Source organism: Vombatus ursinus, unplaced genomic scaffold (assembly GCF_900497805.2).
Source record: "Vombatus ursinus unplaced genomic scaffold, bare-nosed wombat genome assembly UNPS02014797.1, whole genome shotgun sequence".
Classification (NCBI taxonomy): Eukaryota; Metazoa; Chordata; class Mammalia; order Diprotodontia; family Vombatidae; genus Vombatus; species Vombatus ursinus.
In genome coordinates this window covers 9,417,471-9,435,180 of record NW_020954575.1, presented here as the reverse complement: position 1 = coordinate 9,435,180, position 17,710 = coordinate 9,417,471, and the positions used below count along the sequence as shown (strand labels likewise).

Sequence of the window (17,710 nt, the reverse complement as noted above, 5' to 3'; positions counted from 1 at the left end):
ACAGTGGTCGCCTTTTTTGGCCTAATTGTAAAATCTCTGGATCAAAGGGTATGGACATTCTAGTCACTTTATTTGGAAAATTCCAAATTGCTTTCCAAAATGTTATACTAATTCTGAGCTCCACCAACAATGGGCCAGTGTGCCTATCTTCCTGCAATCCCTCCAACATTGACTATTCGTTTTTTTTGTTCTTGGACGATTTGCTGGATGTGAGGTGAAATTTCAGAGTTATTTTGGTTTCCATGTCTCTTGTTAGCGATTTGGTGCATTCTTTCGTGTGGTTATTAAAGTATGCAATTCTTTTGAGATTTTTGGTCCCTCTCTGACCAATATATCTAACAGCTTTTGATCATATATGTATAGATGATAAATATGTGTGTATATATGTAAGTATATGTATAGGAGTAGTTATATATCCCCTATAGAGTAGTTGTCTTTTGTCTATATATTGGACACCAAATCATTATCTTAGAAATTTGATACAAAGAATTTTTTTCCCATTTGATCACTTCCCATCTTTTCGAGGTGCAGTAAATTTTGTTGGTGTGGAAGACCTTCCATTTCTTGCAATCAGAGTTATCTATCTTATCTCTTGTAATCTATCTCTTGATGGGTACAGTAGATAAGAGTGCCGGGCCTGGAATCAAGAAGATCTGGGTCTGGGTTCAAATGTGGCCTTAGACACTAGCTGTGTGATGACGAGCAAGTCACTTAACCTCTGTTCGCCTCAGCTTCCTGATCTGTAAAATGGGGAGAACAACAGTATCTACCTCCCAGGGTTGTGTGAGGATCAAATGAGATATTTATAAATCACTTGGCATAATAGTAGGCACTATACAAATGCTAGTTGTTATTATTACTATTATTATTAACATAGCTGTGAAAGGGATATGATTTGCCTCTCTTCTAAGTTTTTAATGGCATGATCTTTAATACTAAGGTCATGTATCTATTTTGAATTTATTGTAATTGATTGAATTGATATTGAATTTATTGCTGTGAGATATTTTTATTGTAGTTCAGTCATTTCAGTCACATCTGACTCTTTGTGACCCCATTTGAGGTTTTCTTGGCAAAGATACCTGAGTCGTTTGCCCTTTGCCCTCATTTTACAGATGAGGAAACTGAGGCAAACAGATGAAAGTGACTTGCCCAGGGTCACACAGTAAGTGTCTGAGGTCCAATTTGAACTTAGGTCTTTCTGATCCCAGGCCCAGTGTTTTATCCACTGCCCCACTTAGCTGCCTCACTGTAAGATACTGGCTTAACCCTAATTTCTGCCAGATTGCTTTCCAGTTTTCCAAGCAGTTTTGATCAAATAAGGAGTTTTATCTTAAGTAATTTATGTTTTCTGGTTTATCAAACACTGAGTCATTGAGTTCCATTGTTTCTGATTCTCTTTTATCTTATTCTCCTGTCCTTTGAACCATTGATTACCCCTCTTTTTTAAGCAATACCAAATTGTTGTGTTGACTATTGCTTTGTAACATAGTTTGATGTCTATAGTGCATTGTGTATGTATTTCTGTAAAAGTTACATGAGGTGCTGAGAAATATGTATTTTCTTTAGCAGGCCTATTTAGAAGATGATGTCTTTTAACTCTAATTTCCCTATCAATTTGTTAATTTTTGTTTTTGTTTCAGATATCTTTCTGTTAGATTTTTCCAAAATCACAGAGGGGTATTAAAATCTCCTAATACTATTGTGTTATTATGTGTTCTTGTAATTCAGCTAATTTTTTTTCTTTATGAATTTAGATGCTAAGGCATTTAAAGCATGTGAGTTTAATATTGATAATGGCTTATTGTCTAGGGTTCCTTTTCAGTATAATTTTTTCCCCTTGTTTATCTCTTTACATTGCAAATTTTTGCTTTTGCTTTGTGTGATAACATGTATTGCAGCTCCAGATTTTTTGGATTTACCTGATGTATATTTTATTCTAACCCTACCTCCATTTTTATTCTATAGATGTCTTTACTTTTTAGGGGTGTTTCTTATAAGTAACATATTGTGGGGTTTTGTTTTCTTATTCAGTCTCTGATAAATCTACTTTAATCCAGTCCTATTCCCATAGGCTCTCTTCTCCTCTCCCTCAAATGCTTTTCGCTTCCTTACCTATTTGTCACCTCTTTCTCTAGTTTTGGAGTTATATGTGCTTTAGTAATCCTGTCTCCTTTCTTATTTTCATCTATCTAATTCTTTCCCTCTTTTCCCTTCAGTTAAGTCATTAAAATTCTCTTTCTACTCTCTCCTCTCATTTTCTTGTCTTTTTCATTTTCTGGCTGTCCCCAGGAGCTCTGATTCCCCTTATCTATAGGTAGGATGCTGTCCATGGACATGCTGTCTGAGGTAGTGGTCTCTCTGAGCAGATCCCTGCAGACTATGACCATTGTAAGTTCCCTATCTACTATTATAGACTATCTCCCACTATGGGAATATCCTCTTCCCACCTCTAAATTACGATTTCTTCCTCTTTTCTCCCAATTCCAGTTCTTCTCTTTGCCACTTCATCCATTGTCCTCCTGTCCCTCCTCTCCCTGAGAGACTATCAAAGTTACTTTTTCATTTATTGATTACCATTGCCTTGATTAGGGTATGGTATACATTCCCCTCTATCTTCTCCCTCCCCTCTCCTCTTTTATGTACCTTGCCATATTTCAGTTTAGTTCCCTCCACTAAAAAACAAACAAATAAGCATTGATTCACTTGTAGTCCAGGCAGGTACTATGAGACCTTAGTCCATGGTGTTTCAGGACTTCCTCCACCATCGTCTCTATTTAAGTTCCACTTTCACCTTTGTCTCCTTGTGAGCTTTTTAGAAAGAAATGACTTAACTATTCCTCTATTTTGTTGTAATTATTGTTTTTGACCCTTTAGATAGCTTTCTCTTTCTAGTCCCCCCACCTTTTTCTGGGGGTCATTTTTTTTCTTGTGTAGTATTTACCTTTTGCTTTTGTTATCTGGGTATTTGCTAAGGAAATAATCTCTCATGTCTTTTTTTTATGGTGAGGTGTGAATTTTTTTTAAAAAAAGCCTCTTTTCTAGAACACTCATCTTTTTAAATTGATGATTAGGCTCAGGTTTGCAGAATATGTTGCCTTGGGTTGAATCTTGAGCTCCTTTGCTCTTTGGAACACATTATTCTATTACTTTCTGTAGTTTCTGGTGAATGCAGAATAGATTCGTTATTTAAATTTCCCTTCTTTTATGTTTATGGTTCTTTCCCTAGGGTCCAGTAAAGAGTTTGTTGATGGCATTATTTAATTTAACCACTTTGTGTCTTGGAGTTTGCAGCATAGGGTTTCTCTCTCACTGCCCTCCCCCACATAGGTGACATATATATTCTTTTGTTTGGCACTTTTCTGTATTCAAAAGCTCTGGATAGTTTTAGTCTATTATTTCTTGTATCATGATTTCCAGGCCAGTTCTTTAACCAATGTGCCACACAACCTTAATAGAGGAACCCCAATAATGCCAGAGTAACTCCATTTATGTTAAAATTCCAATCTCACTAAATTACACAAATTCCTAGCACACTTTCTGGAAACATTCTTTGTTCCATGAGAAAGTAGAATAGAGAATTGTTCAGGTGGCAAATGGATACTTGGCAGAGTGATACAACAAATGTTATTAGAGCCAAAGAGGCTCTGCAGATAACAAGACATGAAAAATTTCAAAATTTTGTAATGAGTCAGAGGCTTTTCTATATGAATTCAGTCCTAAATCCCAGGTGGTAAGTGAATAGTGAATATTTCTATTCATTCTGCAACCTAAGTGCCACTATGGCAGATAGGAAGGAAGGACTTAGGAAGTCAGGAAGGCCAAGCTGGTCCTTATAATAAATTTGGCAGCTTTTTTAATGGCTATTTTATGAAACAAACTTAACTTATATTGCAGAATCAGGTCTAGTAAACCTCTCTTTCCCCTGGTGTTATCATGAACTTCCCAGGTGATCTGAACCCAGGCAAAATATTAATCTCACGTAAGCTTGAAAGAGGTAAAGGTCCTGGCAGGTCAGCAGGAGCCCACTTAGACACTGACATCAGTGTTGTATTCTTATAGTCCAAAACAATTTTTTAAAAATGTTTCTTTTAAAAAATGGAACAAAAGTTTTCTTTTAAAAAATGGAATAAAAGTTGGGCTGTCATTGAACATATACACATCTGACAGCATTTCAGTTAAAGTTCCTTTCTCTGCTTAGGAAGCAAACCTATTATAACATGAAATTTCCTGGTATATCAAAGATCTGACATGAAAAGCTTCCTTTGACTAAGGGGCAGTCAATCATTATCTATAATTTCCCTTAAGTAACTGCAGAATGAAAATGCCTGTTGATGAGTATGTGTTGGAGATGTTGTTTCAATTATTCAAAAGGATACTGGAAAGTTCCAAACTGTAAAGTAATTATTTTTCCTCCCATGCTGACTATTGAAATGGAACAGGCTAGAATGTGAATTATAAATTCTGGATGAGCTCAAAGTAAAAAAAAAAAAAAAAAGGCAAAGCCTTCATTTTGGTAGTGAGCTGATTTAGAGACAATGGAACAAGTCCAAATTATAGTTTTATTCAAGACTACAGCAGGATTTTACATCTTTTAGTGGTTTTGACAGTGCTACTTTTGAACAGAGTAAAGGAACCCACAAAAAACAGTAATATATTCAAACAAATGTACACAGGAAGATATCAGGCATCCAGATGTGTGAGAATCATGCATACAAAAGAGTGGTCTGTGGTTGCCGTAACTGGGGCCTGCTTAGAACGTATAGTTTTGCGTTTACCACTTAATACTATAGAGGTCTTCTGCTCATTCATTCCCACATAATTCACACAAATGTGCAGAGTTCTTAACATATTAAAACAACAACAAAATTTATCACCTTTGAAGCCCACATGAAGAAAAAAATATTAAAATTTGCCATATTAGTGAGTCTCAGGCCCATTAGTGGAAAACGGGCAATACCTGGAATCAAAGCTGAAGGCAAGAGGTTGTTTCATTATTAAAAATATCAACATGAAAGACCAAGTGAATGAAGTGACAGTGTCAATCTTAATATAAGACATTGATAGAAGATTAAGATAAGATACAATAACATGCTAAACATACTACCACCATGACACTGAGCCAAGATTGGAACCATGCATTCTAGACTTACGACTTTTGATTCCATAATATTAAGTTTTTATAGGAAGAAAAGGAAAAGTGTGTTGAAAGATAAGAGTATAAATGAATCGATGTATCTAACCACACAATTGAAAGCAAATTTCACATGTGAAGATAGTCAATACTGAAGTTAAACTATATCATCTTAACCACCGGACATCAAATAGGCAATGAGCATTCAATTTAATTCATCATAATCTTCAAGGATTTTCAACCAATGGTTAACCCAACTCCATGAATACTGACCTGATACAGAAGTATCCCCACATCCATCATCATCCAAAGGATCCCTGAAGTAATGGTGGCAAAGGCAGAGGGAGAGTCAGGTCTCCATAAAAGCTAATGAGGTCAAAAGAATTTTTCCATTAAAAGTAGACTACGTTAGGTCAAGTGTCTGAAGCAGCATTGAATTTATAGATACAGGTTGGCAGGCAAGTTTTGAATCTGTAGTTTTAAAAAATTGGCAATTACTCAACATAATAAAACCGTTGAACGAGGTATCATGTTTATCAATATGTGGAATGTTGACTGTTGGTTGCAAAGATTTGCAACTCTGATGAATGAATAACTGCATAGATGTCTTCTCGAAATTCTTTAAAAAATTTACAAAAACCTAAAGTTTCCATTTAAAAATAAGCACATTATGCCACAATGAAACATGGCAAAAAAAAAGTAGTCTGAGTTTTGTCCATGATTCTTCACAAAGCTAATGGATAAAGTGGTAGAAATTATTTTTAAAAAGAAAAAAAGAATTTGTTATTGCACTTAAGCACTGACTTCTTAGATTTTGAGTTACTAATTTAGAAAATTCATGCAGTAAAATTGGTAAGATTAAAATACAAAATTCTCATTTGTAAATATCCATTGGCCATTCTATACAGAGTATTTCACGAGGGTGGAATGGAAGACAGTTAATACAGTATCTTATTTGCTGAGGGGAGGAACCCACCCAACACAGATCATAATTTCAGTTCACAGTAATTGTATTTTTAAAAAATATCTAGCAAAGTCAGTGCAGTTTTTTTTTTTTCTGTGCAATTGTCGACTCTCTCCTACTCCCATTTCCACAACTGAAGTAATACTGGCTTGGAGACCTAGCACAAGTTGAGTCATAAGTGTCGGATAAAGTCTGTAGGACTTCGGTAAAGGTATTTCCAAATGGCATAGTAATGTACTGCCGCTGCCGTGGCCACAAAAAGGTGCCAGATGGCATGAGCGAATGGAATGATGCCATCACTTTTGAAGAACACGACTCCCAAGCAATAAATCAAGCCTCCACAGGCAAGTTCTTGAAGCCCATCGGTGTTATTCTGTGAGAGGAAGAAAAAGTTCCGACGTTAGTTACTGTGATAGTAGAAACCACATGGAGTTATTTCAAAGTTATTGAATTTCTATATATTCAAAAACTTTGAATTAAGAATTCTGGTTTTAGGGGTAGCTAGGTGGCGCAGTGGATAAAGCTCTGGCCTTGGAGTCAGGGGGACCTGAGTTCCTATCCAGTCTCACACTTGACACTTACTGGCTGTGTGACTCTGGGCAAGTCACTTAACCCCGATTGCCTCATCAAAAAAAAAAAAAATTCTGGTTTCATTACTCACTAACCCAGGTCTACTTTGATTTCACTTTGTAATATCGGTCCCAGCCTGATGAAGCCCAGCTCTGCTTTTGTGCAGCAACTACAAAGATGCAGTCCACTTCACATGTTCCATGCTCCAGCCAAACTGAATGTAGTGTCACTCTTGCCTTATGCCTTCCATACCCCCATGCCATTGCTTCTGCTGCTACCTCTGCCCAGGATACCTTCCCCACTTCCACCTACTGAATTCCTACCAAGGCTTTTAAGTCTAGCTCAAATGCAACCCCTTCCCACAAACCTTCCCTCTTCCACTGGTTGGTGATGATCACGCCTTGTTTTATCTCTCCAATAACCAAAACAAAACAAAACAAACCAACAGACAAAAAAGATGTGTGCAGCTGTTATTAACTCACAACTAGACTGTGATTCTTACATGAGCATAGAATGTATGGATAAAAATATTTACGGTAGCTCTCTTAGTGGTGGCAAAGAATTGGCAGTTGAGGGGATGCTCATAATTGGGGAATGGCTGAACAAGTTGTGGTGTGGGATTGTGATGGGATTCTGTTGTGCTATGGGAGATGATGAGCAGGCTACTCTCTTGGAGAGACCTGGAAAGACTTACATAGACTGATGGGGGGTGGGGTGAGCAGAATCAGGAGAACGTTGAGCCCAGTGACAGTGGCATCGTGGGATGACCAACTGTGAATGACTTGGCTATTCTCATTGGTGCGGTGATTCAGCATTGTTCTGAGGGATTTGTGATGAGGGATGCTATCCATCTACAGGGTGGGGAACTGGTAGGATCTGAGTGCAGATCAAGGCATGCTGCTGCTGCTTCTTCTTCTTGTTTTTTTTTTTTTTTTTTGCTTTCTTTTTCTTATTTTTTTTTCTTTCTTTCTTTTTTGGTCTGTGTTTTCTATCACAGCATGACTGGTATGAAAATATGTTTTGCATGGCTGCACATGTGTAGCCTGTATCAAAATCACTTGAAGGGGCAGAGGAGGGAGAGAATTTTGAACTCAAAATTTTAAAAAATGAATGTTTATAATTGTTTCTACATGTAACTGGGGATAAAATAAAATATTAAATATTTTTAAAAGGAAAAAAAAATAAGAGCAGAGGACAGTGTCTTATCTAAACTTTGCCTCTTTCCAGCATGCTACATAGTGCTTTTCCCAAGCGACATTTATTAAACATTGCTGGATTGTATTTTGTTCTTCTGAGAAATTTATACCACCTGGAAAAACTTGTCTCAACAAACAGTGGTTTCCATTTTAAATAAAGCACCATCCTCCATGTTTACAAACACTTAAAAAACAGCTTCCCTTCTATCCCCTACAGCAGGCAGCATTAACAGACCTCCTGTAAATTACGCCTTGGACTTTGTTCTGATCAAACATCCTATCTATACTGCTTACTGGACTTCACATAGACTTCCTTCTGGCTAATTCTCAAACTGGCATACAATAGGATGCCTCCCCCTCCCTCTTTTTCCCTGCCTATACGGTCCATGTTCTATTAATCCATGATGATTAGATCAGAGAGTAGGGTGGTCTATCTACTTAGTCCTAATTTTGATTTAACAGATATAATTGAATGAAACATCTCTGGATTCCTACTTCTCAAAGGATTCAAATACAACTTTAAAACTGCAATATAGCCTAAAACCATACCATATATTTCTATTAGGTTTTTTTTTTTGGATGAGTTCTAAGGCACTATAGGAAACTGCATCATACCTTAGGATCAGCAATATGAATACTAACATATGTAAATGCAGTGGAGATGTCTGGTTGATGATTCTAGATGCAGTTGCTGCACATGGAGTAGATTATAAGAGTTGTGATTGTAAAAGAAAATTTCCACTATAATGACTGCCACCCTTGTACATGTAGTTTGCCCCAGCTTGCTGTTTTAGGTGTCCTAATGGTTCCTTCAAGGCGGCCTCATACCAGGTTTGTTTGTTTACCCTCTATCCTTCGACCTCAAATGACATGTGCTCAGGATGGATCAAGTACTCCTACAAACTCAGGAGTTCAAGGGGAAATCTTTAAAAACTATTTAAGATATAGACCATTCATTCTTCTAAAACCACCCCAGCAAAGACCCTGAGGGAGAGGCAGGAGGCAGCATGTGCCAGGAAAGTCAAACCACCACCACCTTCACCACTCAGACTCTGGTGGAGATAGCTCAGGACTCTAACCAATGAGCACTGGCAAAAGCAATACTTTCAGTTCAGTGCCCTCAGCCATCTTCCTGGGCAGTAACCCCCATGGACATATGACCTGGTAACTTCCTATAGATGCTACAAGCCACAGCTACTGAAGGCCCAAAAGAGAAAGTTCTTGCCTCCAAAGCCCTTGGCACTATCAAGTGGTTCAACATCATATGGTATTGATCAGAGTAGCCAGCTTTTTCCACAGTTGATCATCATTACAACATTGCAGTTATTGTGTACAATGGTCTCCTGGTTCCTCTCACTTTACTTTGCATCCGTTCATACAGTTCTTGCCATGGTTTTCTGAAACCATTCCCTTTATCATTTCTTATAGCACATTAGTACATCATCACAATCATAGGCCACAACTTATTCAACCATTCCCGAATGATGAGCATCCCTTAGATTTCCAATTCTTTGCCACCACAAAAAGAGCTGCTACAAATATTTTTGTACATTTAGGTTCCTTTTCTTTTTCTTTGATTTCTTTGGGATACAGACTTGGTAGTAGCATTGTTGGGTCAAAGGATAAGCAGAGTTTTATATCCCATTGGGCACAGGTCTAAATTGTTCTCCAAAACTGTTGAATCAGTTCACTATTCCACCAGTAGTTCATATCCCCTTCAACATTTGTAATTTCTGATAGGTGTGAGGTGGTATCTTAGAGTTGTTTTAATTTGCATTTCTGTAATCAATAGTGACAAACTCAAAAGTCAATAATGTAAAAATAGCTTTCAAAAAAGCCTCAAAGAAAAGCATTAATTGAACCCAAACCCAACATGAATTCCTGGAAGAGTTAATGAAAGAGATAAGAGTAGTTGAGGAAAAACTGGGAAAAGAAATGAAAGCGATGAGGGGAAAACAATGAAAAAGAAATTAACAGCTTGGTAAAAGAGGCAAAAACATACTGATGAAAATAACACCTTAAAAATAGGATTGGCCAAATGGTAAGAGAGGCACAAAAATTCACTGATGAGAAGAGCTCCTTAAAAAGCAGAATTAGCTAAATAGAAAAAAGAGGTACAAAATCTCACTAAAGAAAATCACTCCTTAAAAATTAGAATTGGGCAGGTGGAAGCTAATGACTCTATGAGACATCAAGAAACAATAAAATAGAGTCGAAAGAAAAAAATAGAAGGAAATATGAAATCTCATCAGACAAACAACTGACCTGGAAAATAAAAGAATTATGAAACTACCTAGACATTATTTTCATGAAATCATCAAAACTGCTCTGATATCTTAGATACAGAGGGTAAAATAAAAATTGAAAGAATCCACCATCCCATAATGAAAACTCTCAGGAATATTAAGCCAAATTCCAGAGTTTCCAGAGTTCCCAGATTAAAGAGAAAATCCTTCAGATATCGTGGAGCCAAAGTCAGGATCACACAGTATTTAGAGGCTACGTGTTAAAGTTGTGGAAGGTTTGAAATATGATATTCTAGAAGGCAAAGGAACTAAGATTACAACCAAGAATCATCTACCCAGCTAAAGTGAGTGTGATCCATCAGGGAAAAATGGATATTTAATGAAATAGAGGACTTCCATGCATTCTTGAGGAAAAGACTAGAACTGAATAGAAAATCTGACATTCAAACACAAGACTCAAGAAAAGAATAAAAAGATAAACATAAAAACATAAGGGACTCAATAAAGTTAAAATGTTTACATTTCTATATGGGAAGATGATACATGTAATTCCTAAGAACTTTATCATTAGGGCAGTTAAAAGGAGTTTATATAGAGGGCATGAGTACGAGTAGATTACATTGAAATGGTCTCCAAAAAACATGGAGTAAAAAAGAGGGATGTACTGAGAGAAGGTGGAAGGGAGAGGTAAAATGGGAAAATTTTTAACCCATTAAATGAGTGCAAGCAAGAGTTTTTACAATGAGGGAAAAATGGGGGGGGGGGATAAGCAGGCAATGCTTAAACTTATGCATTACTTTGTTCAAAGAGAGAAGAATATATATACATACTCACTCATGTATAGAAATATAACCTCCCAATAGGACAGACCTGCACAACATACAGCTTGCAAACTGCTTGGGGCCTACCAAAGAATTTTGGGTGGCTCATGAAAAATGTAGAGGATGTAAAATAAGGTAAAGATATAAGGAGTGTTTAGTCCATGCTCCACTTAACCCGCCTTCCACTAGTTACTATTGTGCCCATCATGTAACTTGGCAGGTAGGTTACCACTGTGCACTCTCTTTTGTTTGTCAGGTGACCCGAGGCAACCAACTTGTCTGTCAGTCTCTAGTCTGAGAGGAGTGAGAGTGTTCACTGTTTTTGGTCATTACTGGCATTGAACAGGGAATAAGTGCAGCCATGTGTCAATGCAGCTGATATCTGCTATGTGATGAGTTGCAGCAACGTGAGAGCTGCTCCTACATTCTCACGGCATAGCCACCCTCTAAGGTACATGAGTGTTTGGAGCTCTCTCCGAGGTCAGACACCAGTTCAGTATTTCTTTGTTTGTGAGCAGTTGCTGTGAAGAGTTTTTTGGTTCTAATATTAAAGTTTTTGGGGTGAGTTTATAAAATGGGTAATAAAAAGAAACGGAAGATCAAATCAGAACATAGAGTGTTTAATCCAGAGCGGACAAATAGATACTTGTTTACAAAGACAAAGAGACAAAATATTGTGCCTTGTTTGCCAAGAAGTAATAGTTGTTCCAAAGGAAGACAATCTTCGTCACTATTTTGAATCAGAACATCTTGACTTTAGCAAATTGGACACCAATGAAGAACAAGTTAAAGCATCTAAATTGTTGAAAAATCTCCATGGGGAACAACGGTTTTTCAAGAAAGTAAATTCAGAAAATGAGGCGGCTACTAAGGTTAGTAGTTTTCAGGTTTCTACAGAAATTGCTGCTGCTGGGAAGAATTTTACTGAAGGCAAAGAAGGTAAAGGTATGAAAACACTTCATAAAGAAGTGTTTGCTGATTGCAGTTTCTGGATTATGTCCTGATTAAAAAAAAGTGTTTTTGAGAAATAGCTTAATCATTAATTATACCTTTACTTGGAAAGTGAGCTGCTAAAAAAAAAAAGTGAGCTGCTAAAAATCTATCTGTAGCCCAAAGGAGTTTAGCCTATTTTAATTTTAGCCCCTACCTGCTGTCTAGTTGTGCAGATCTGCAATAGGGAAATAGAAGGGGAAGGGGATAAGAGACGTGGTGTGTGTGTGTGTGTGGAGGGGGGGTGAATGATAAAAAGGAGGGCAGAGAAGAAAATGGGATGAATGTAAATATACAGTATTCATAACTGAATTTGAATGGGATGAGCTCTCTCATAAAATAGAATCAGATAGCAAAATGAATTAGAAACTAGAATCCAACAATATGTTGTTTATAAGAGATACACTTGAAACAGAAAGATACACACAGAATTAAAATAAAGGGCAAGAGCATAACTATATTAGAATAATATACTTCAGCTGAAGTAAAAAAGGCAGGGGTAGCAATCATGAGCTCAGATAAAGCAAGCAAAAATACATCCAATTAAAAGAGACTATCAGGGAAACTACATTATGCTGAAAAGGCACCATAAACAATAAAGTAATATCAAAATATTTACATTAAATTTCTCTGATAAAGGCCCATTTCTCAAAGATATACTAAATATAGAACTGAGTAAAATTTATAAAAATAAGAGCCATTTCCCAATTGACAAATGGACAAAAGATATAAACAGGTAGTTTTCAGAAGAACAAATCAAAGCTATTTATTATTTTTGTTCAATCATTTGTCATGTCCAACACTTTGTGATCCCATTTGGGGTTTTCTTGGCAAAGATACTGGAGTGGTTTGCCATTTCCTTCTCCAGCTGATTTTACAGATGAATTGAGGCAAACAGGTTTAAGTGACTTGCCCAGGGTCACACAGCTAGCAAGTGTCTGAGGACACATTTGAATTCAGGAAGATGAATCTTTCTGACTCTGGTTGTATCTACTGATCCACTTAGCTACCTTAAAGCTATTTATGGTCATATGAAAAAAAAAATTTACTATTTATTAGAGAAATTAAAAGTAAAACAACCCTACATTTTTCAGAAATGACATGCTGGAGGAGATAAGGGAAAAACAGGTATACTAATGAACTGTGGTGGACTAGTGAACTGGTTCAACCATTCAGAAGAACAATTTGGAACAATGCCCAAAGGGATAGAAAACAATGCATATCTTCTAACCCAGCAATATCACTACTACATCTGTATCCCAAAGAGATCAAAGAAAAGCTTAAAGGACCTAAATGTACAAAAATACTTGTAGCAGCTTTTTGTGGTGGCACAGAATCGAAAATGTAGGGCATGCTCAACAACTGGGAAAAAGCTGGAGACCATTGTGCACAATAACAGCAATGTTGTAATGATGATCAGCTGTGAAAGAGTTGGTTACTCTGATCAATACAATAATCCAAGACAATTCCAAAGGACTCTTAATGAAAAAATGCTATCTGCTTCCAGAGAGAGAACTGATGAACTGAGTGCAAACTGAAGTGTATTTTCTCACTTTATTTTTCTCATTTTTTTTGAATTATGGCTAATATTGAAATATGTTTTGCAAGATTTCACATGTATGATTGATATCATTGCTTGCCTTCTCAGTGGGTGAGGAGGGGGTAGGAGGGAGAGAATTTGTAACTCAAAATGTAAAAAGAATGCTAAAAATAAATAATAAATTGAAATTTTTTTTTAAAAAAATTTAAGTACACACACTCACAGTTTAACCCCTTTTGAGGGCCCAGAAAATCTTCAAAAGAAGGTAAATGGAGAACACCACCACCAGGAAACTATGTTTCATTCTATGAAACAATTTTTATCACTAGTTTGGAAAATCAGTGTTATATCATCTTGACACCTGCTCAGTAGAGATAGTGTTTCCTCTATACTTTTGGACAGCACCTGGGTATACTGCAGGCATGTCATAGTATCTTTCTTTTTTTCCTTTAACGTTTCTAATTAGGTGGAAATGCTATGCTGTACATCAAACCTTGTAGTCAAAATAAGGATCTGGGCAAAAGGCCATAGGGATCCCCTAATGATTTTTTTTTAAGTTAAGGTCATGAGGTCACCAAAATAATGATTACATTTCTTACCATTGATGTTACTACCAAGGCAGGAGAAAATCCCATTGTTAGATAGAAAAAGAGCTCGACTACTTTATACCTAAAGGAATAAAACAGAGTTATACCAAGTATATGTATTTCCATCACACCAAACAAGACACTTCCATGCTTTTTTCCTCTTCTCCTTTGAAAAGTTATGTAAATTTTTAGCTATTCAAATGAAATGCATTATCCTGGAAGGAGTCCATGAGAGCCCAAACTAAAACAATTTCAGCTGAATAAGAATGGCAAAGAATTTAAAAAGGTGTCATACTCAAATCCTTACCTAGCAAACATCTTTTAGCAAATGTCAACTACTGTTAACTGAAATCCATTCTCCTACTTTCATTCTCTGACCCTATGTTTCATGTTTATCTTCCTGTTTTAACATGGAACCTCTTTTTTGGTTAATGACAAAGGATGTATGCTTGGAAGGACTGAGGAAAGGAATTCTAGTTTTAGGCTATAGGCTACAAGTGGTATAAGAGCAGCTCTATGGAGGTGGGGAACGAAGAACAGGAGCTTCTTGGTGTGCAAAAGTTTCCAATGAAACAGAGGCTCATCATGAGGCTATAAGGAGGTCTAATGTCTCTAAGAAAAACTATTCATGTTTACCAGATTTCCTTATATTTCTATGAAGTAGGGCAAGTGTTTCTATCCCCATTTTAAAGATGGAGAAACTTAGAAGTTAAGTGACTTACTCAGATCACAAAGATAGTAATTGGTGGAGCTAGGACTCAGACTTAGGCCTGTTGCAAAAGTCTAATGCCAGAACGGCTAAGAGTTGCCCAGTCACAGCATTCTTGCAATTCTATAATGTTACATCATTTCTGTAGTAATCAGATTATAGTAGGGGCTCTTAATCTAGGTTTTCTGAACTTGGTTAAAAAAATATGTATATATGTGTGTGTGTGTGTATATATATGTATGTATGTATGTACATATGTATGTATGTATATGTGTGTATGTGTTCTGAGAAGTCCATAGGCTTTCTCAGACTTCCATGGGGGTTCATAACACACAAGAGATTAATGACCCCAGGGTTATGTACTTTGACAAGGAGGGGGTATGTAAATGGAAACTAATGTTACAATTTCTGATGTCAGAAACGACAACTTTTATCTCAACTTTTGAAAACGGAAGTATTCTTAATGATAAATTACATTGGTTCTGAGAGATGCGACATTGACTCTAACAAAGATAGTGTTTTAATAGGTTCTAAGTAACAAGGAAGGTCCTAAGTATGCTAATAATATTTCAAATTAGTAGTGGAGGCAACATGGTTTAACAGAAAAGGCAGTAGAGTAAGACACCAGAACCTCAGGCCATCCATGTTACATGACTTTAGATTAAGTCTTTTCAACTTGGGGAGGCTGTTTGTCAGTGGCTGTAAAATGATCAAGTTGGACAACGTAGTTCCAGGGTTTTTTTTGGAGGGGGGGTGTTTTTTTTTTTGCCTGTGGAACAATTTAAGTTTCATTAGAAGATGAACACCCTCAAAATCTTTATCATGTCCTGTAGACTCATGTAACATAGTCAAAGTCCTGTCTTACAAATCCCTTCTCTCCCCCTAGCATGAGACCACCTTCGTTCTGGTCAGATTCATCTCTTTACTGTACCAGCTCTCCCGCCTGTGCCCTATTACCATGATCATACCTGGCTACGCTGTTTTCTCATTCGAAATGTTTGTCTTTCTTTATGCCATCCATTGTCATTCTTTGTTTAATGAATAATCCTTTTAAAGGTAGTTTTCTTGTTGCCTTTTGTTTTTATAGAATTCATTTCTTGATATTCTCTAATTCCTCCACTAAGCCTTCCCTCCCTCCCTCCCTCCCTCTCTTATAACAAAGAAAAACAGTTATAACTGACAGTGTATTCAACATTTCTAAAGTCCTTTCAAGTTCCAAGCACCTAACTTTCAATTATATTTTCTTCTATTTCTTCATAAATCCAATAATTAATATATCCTACTCTGCATACAAAGAAATATTTCCATCCCAGGGCATCATGTATCTTAATTTATTTGTATGTGTATCACAGCTCAACACAGCTATTGTTCTTGAGACAATAATTTTTCTATAAAAACAATAACCTTTGTAACATTTACACCAAATGGATCTAAGCATTTGCTGGAAAAAAAAGTTTACATCCTATTTATGTATTTCTACTATTTTGAAATTGTAAAATAGAAATAGCAAGATTGTATACTTAAGGAATCTTAAAGTTAAATCTTAAAGTTAAACACAAAGATCAATTTCTTACTTTTCATGGTAGAGAAATACATAAATGGTTCCTCCAGCTGCCATGAGCCAGATAAACCAACGCATATGAGATGCCAGGGGTCCAAGTTCACGGAGATTTAACCTAAAAATGTAGAAATGACAACAAGAGCAGAAGTGATAAATGAATGGGATTAGTGTGTTTTCCTCCCCCTAACCATGAGAGCAGAAAATTAGCTATAGGAGATGCAATCGGAGAAGAAAAAAAAGCTGAATGAAAAAAAAATGCATTCAACATGAATAGGTGGTTTGGGCTTTCTCTGGTCCTAAATATGGATTAAAATTGGGCTAAGCTGAAGATAGCTGTTTGTAGGTACCTCCCTCCAATTCTATATAAGTGGGATGCTGCTACAGCTTTTTTGTTTCTTGGCAATTATAATTGTGAGCAGATGAACATATTGCATTGGAAACTCAGAGAGCCTTTGATAAAAGCCTGTATGTAGATCACAGAGCTATAGCTGCTATTCTTTCAGTACAAACATCAATTACCTCATATGCTAGAATGAGAGGGACTGCTCAAACAAGACATTCAACAGAGTTTTTTCAATGAGTCTTCGTTAAAAGAGTGCTGAACTCAGGCTGATTCTCTAAGCCTCTGGCTTTTGTTCCCCAATGTGAACTGGGCCCACACAATTTTGGATCATGTTATGAAATCTGCAGGGTTTGTGTTTATAGCACCATGTTAGTAGGCCTCTAAGAACCAAGTGTGTTGCTACAGCCAGACCCAGAGGCCAACTCAACTACCTCTAGCGGTCTACAGCAGCTGCTGGCATAGTGAGATTTTTGAAAGAGATTAAAAACTTCCTTTGTGGGAAGAACGTTTTTTTAATCTGGAAAGGCTTTTTTTTTTTCAAAGCAACAAAGGCATTATTAGATCTGCACAAAAAAGGATATGAGGATCAAATAAGTAGAATACAATTTTTAAAGATATTTAGTACAGGAAAAATGTATTTGGAATACCATAGTTATACAGGATTAATTTGGCAAGTGAGGAAAATGGAAGTAAGAACCAAAAGAAAGGCCTCTATTCTTTATAGGGAATGGGAAATGAGTATACTCATCTCAGCAGATTTAAATAAGTGTATTCTAAGTGGTAGAGGTACATATGAGAATTTTTTTTTAAGTAAAAAGAAGCATTCACTAAAGCTATAATAAACATCCTGGCAAGAATAACCACGACAACAAAATCCAACCAAAAATTAGACACAAAAAGAAACCAGAAAGTACTATCTTAAAAATAGAAAGTTAATTTCTTACCATGGTGCATAGGAGGCTGCAATGAAGAAATAGATCACCATTCTATCACACATATGAAAACAATGCTCCATTGTCCTAGTGGATAAGATAAAAATATTGAGGAAT

The 17,710-nt window shown here is 36.5% G+C and overlaps 1 protein-coding gene and 1 long non-coding RNA gene across 3 annotated transcripts in view; one reads left to right on the top strand and one right to left on the bottom strand.

The window, feature by feature from the left end:
• Positions 1–17,710, top strand: part of LOC114049359 — a 58,541-nt gene that overhangs the window by 28,222 nt on the left and 12,609 nt on the right. The window lies entirely within an intron of this gene.
• MMD (monocyte to macrophage differentiation associated) overlaps positions 4,544–17,710 on the bottom strand; it is a 30,383-nt gene continuing 17,216 nt past the window's right edge. For both annotated transcript variants that reach the window (XM_027870640.1, XM_027870641.1), the window contains 4 exons: positions 17,606–17,680; positions 16,332–16,433; positions 14,061–14,130; positions 4,544–6,471 (listed from right to left, as the gene is read on the bottom strand). In XM_027870640.1, coding sequence (XP_027726441.1) covers positions 6,271–6,471; positions 14,061–14,130; positions 16,332–16,433; positions 17,606–17,680 — 448 coding nt within the window. In that variant the 3' untranslated portion in view covers positions 4,544–6,270. The remainder of the gene's footprint in view (positions 6,472–14,060; positions 14,131–16,331; positions 16,434–17,605; positions 17,681–17,710) is intronic.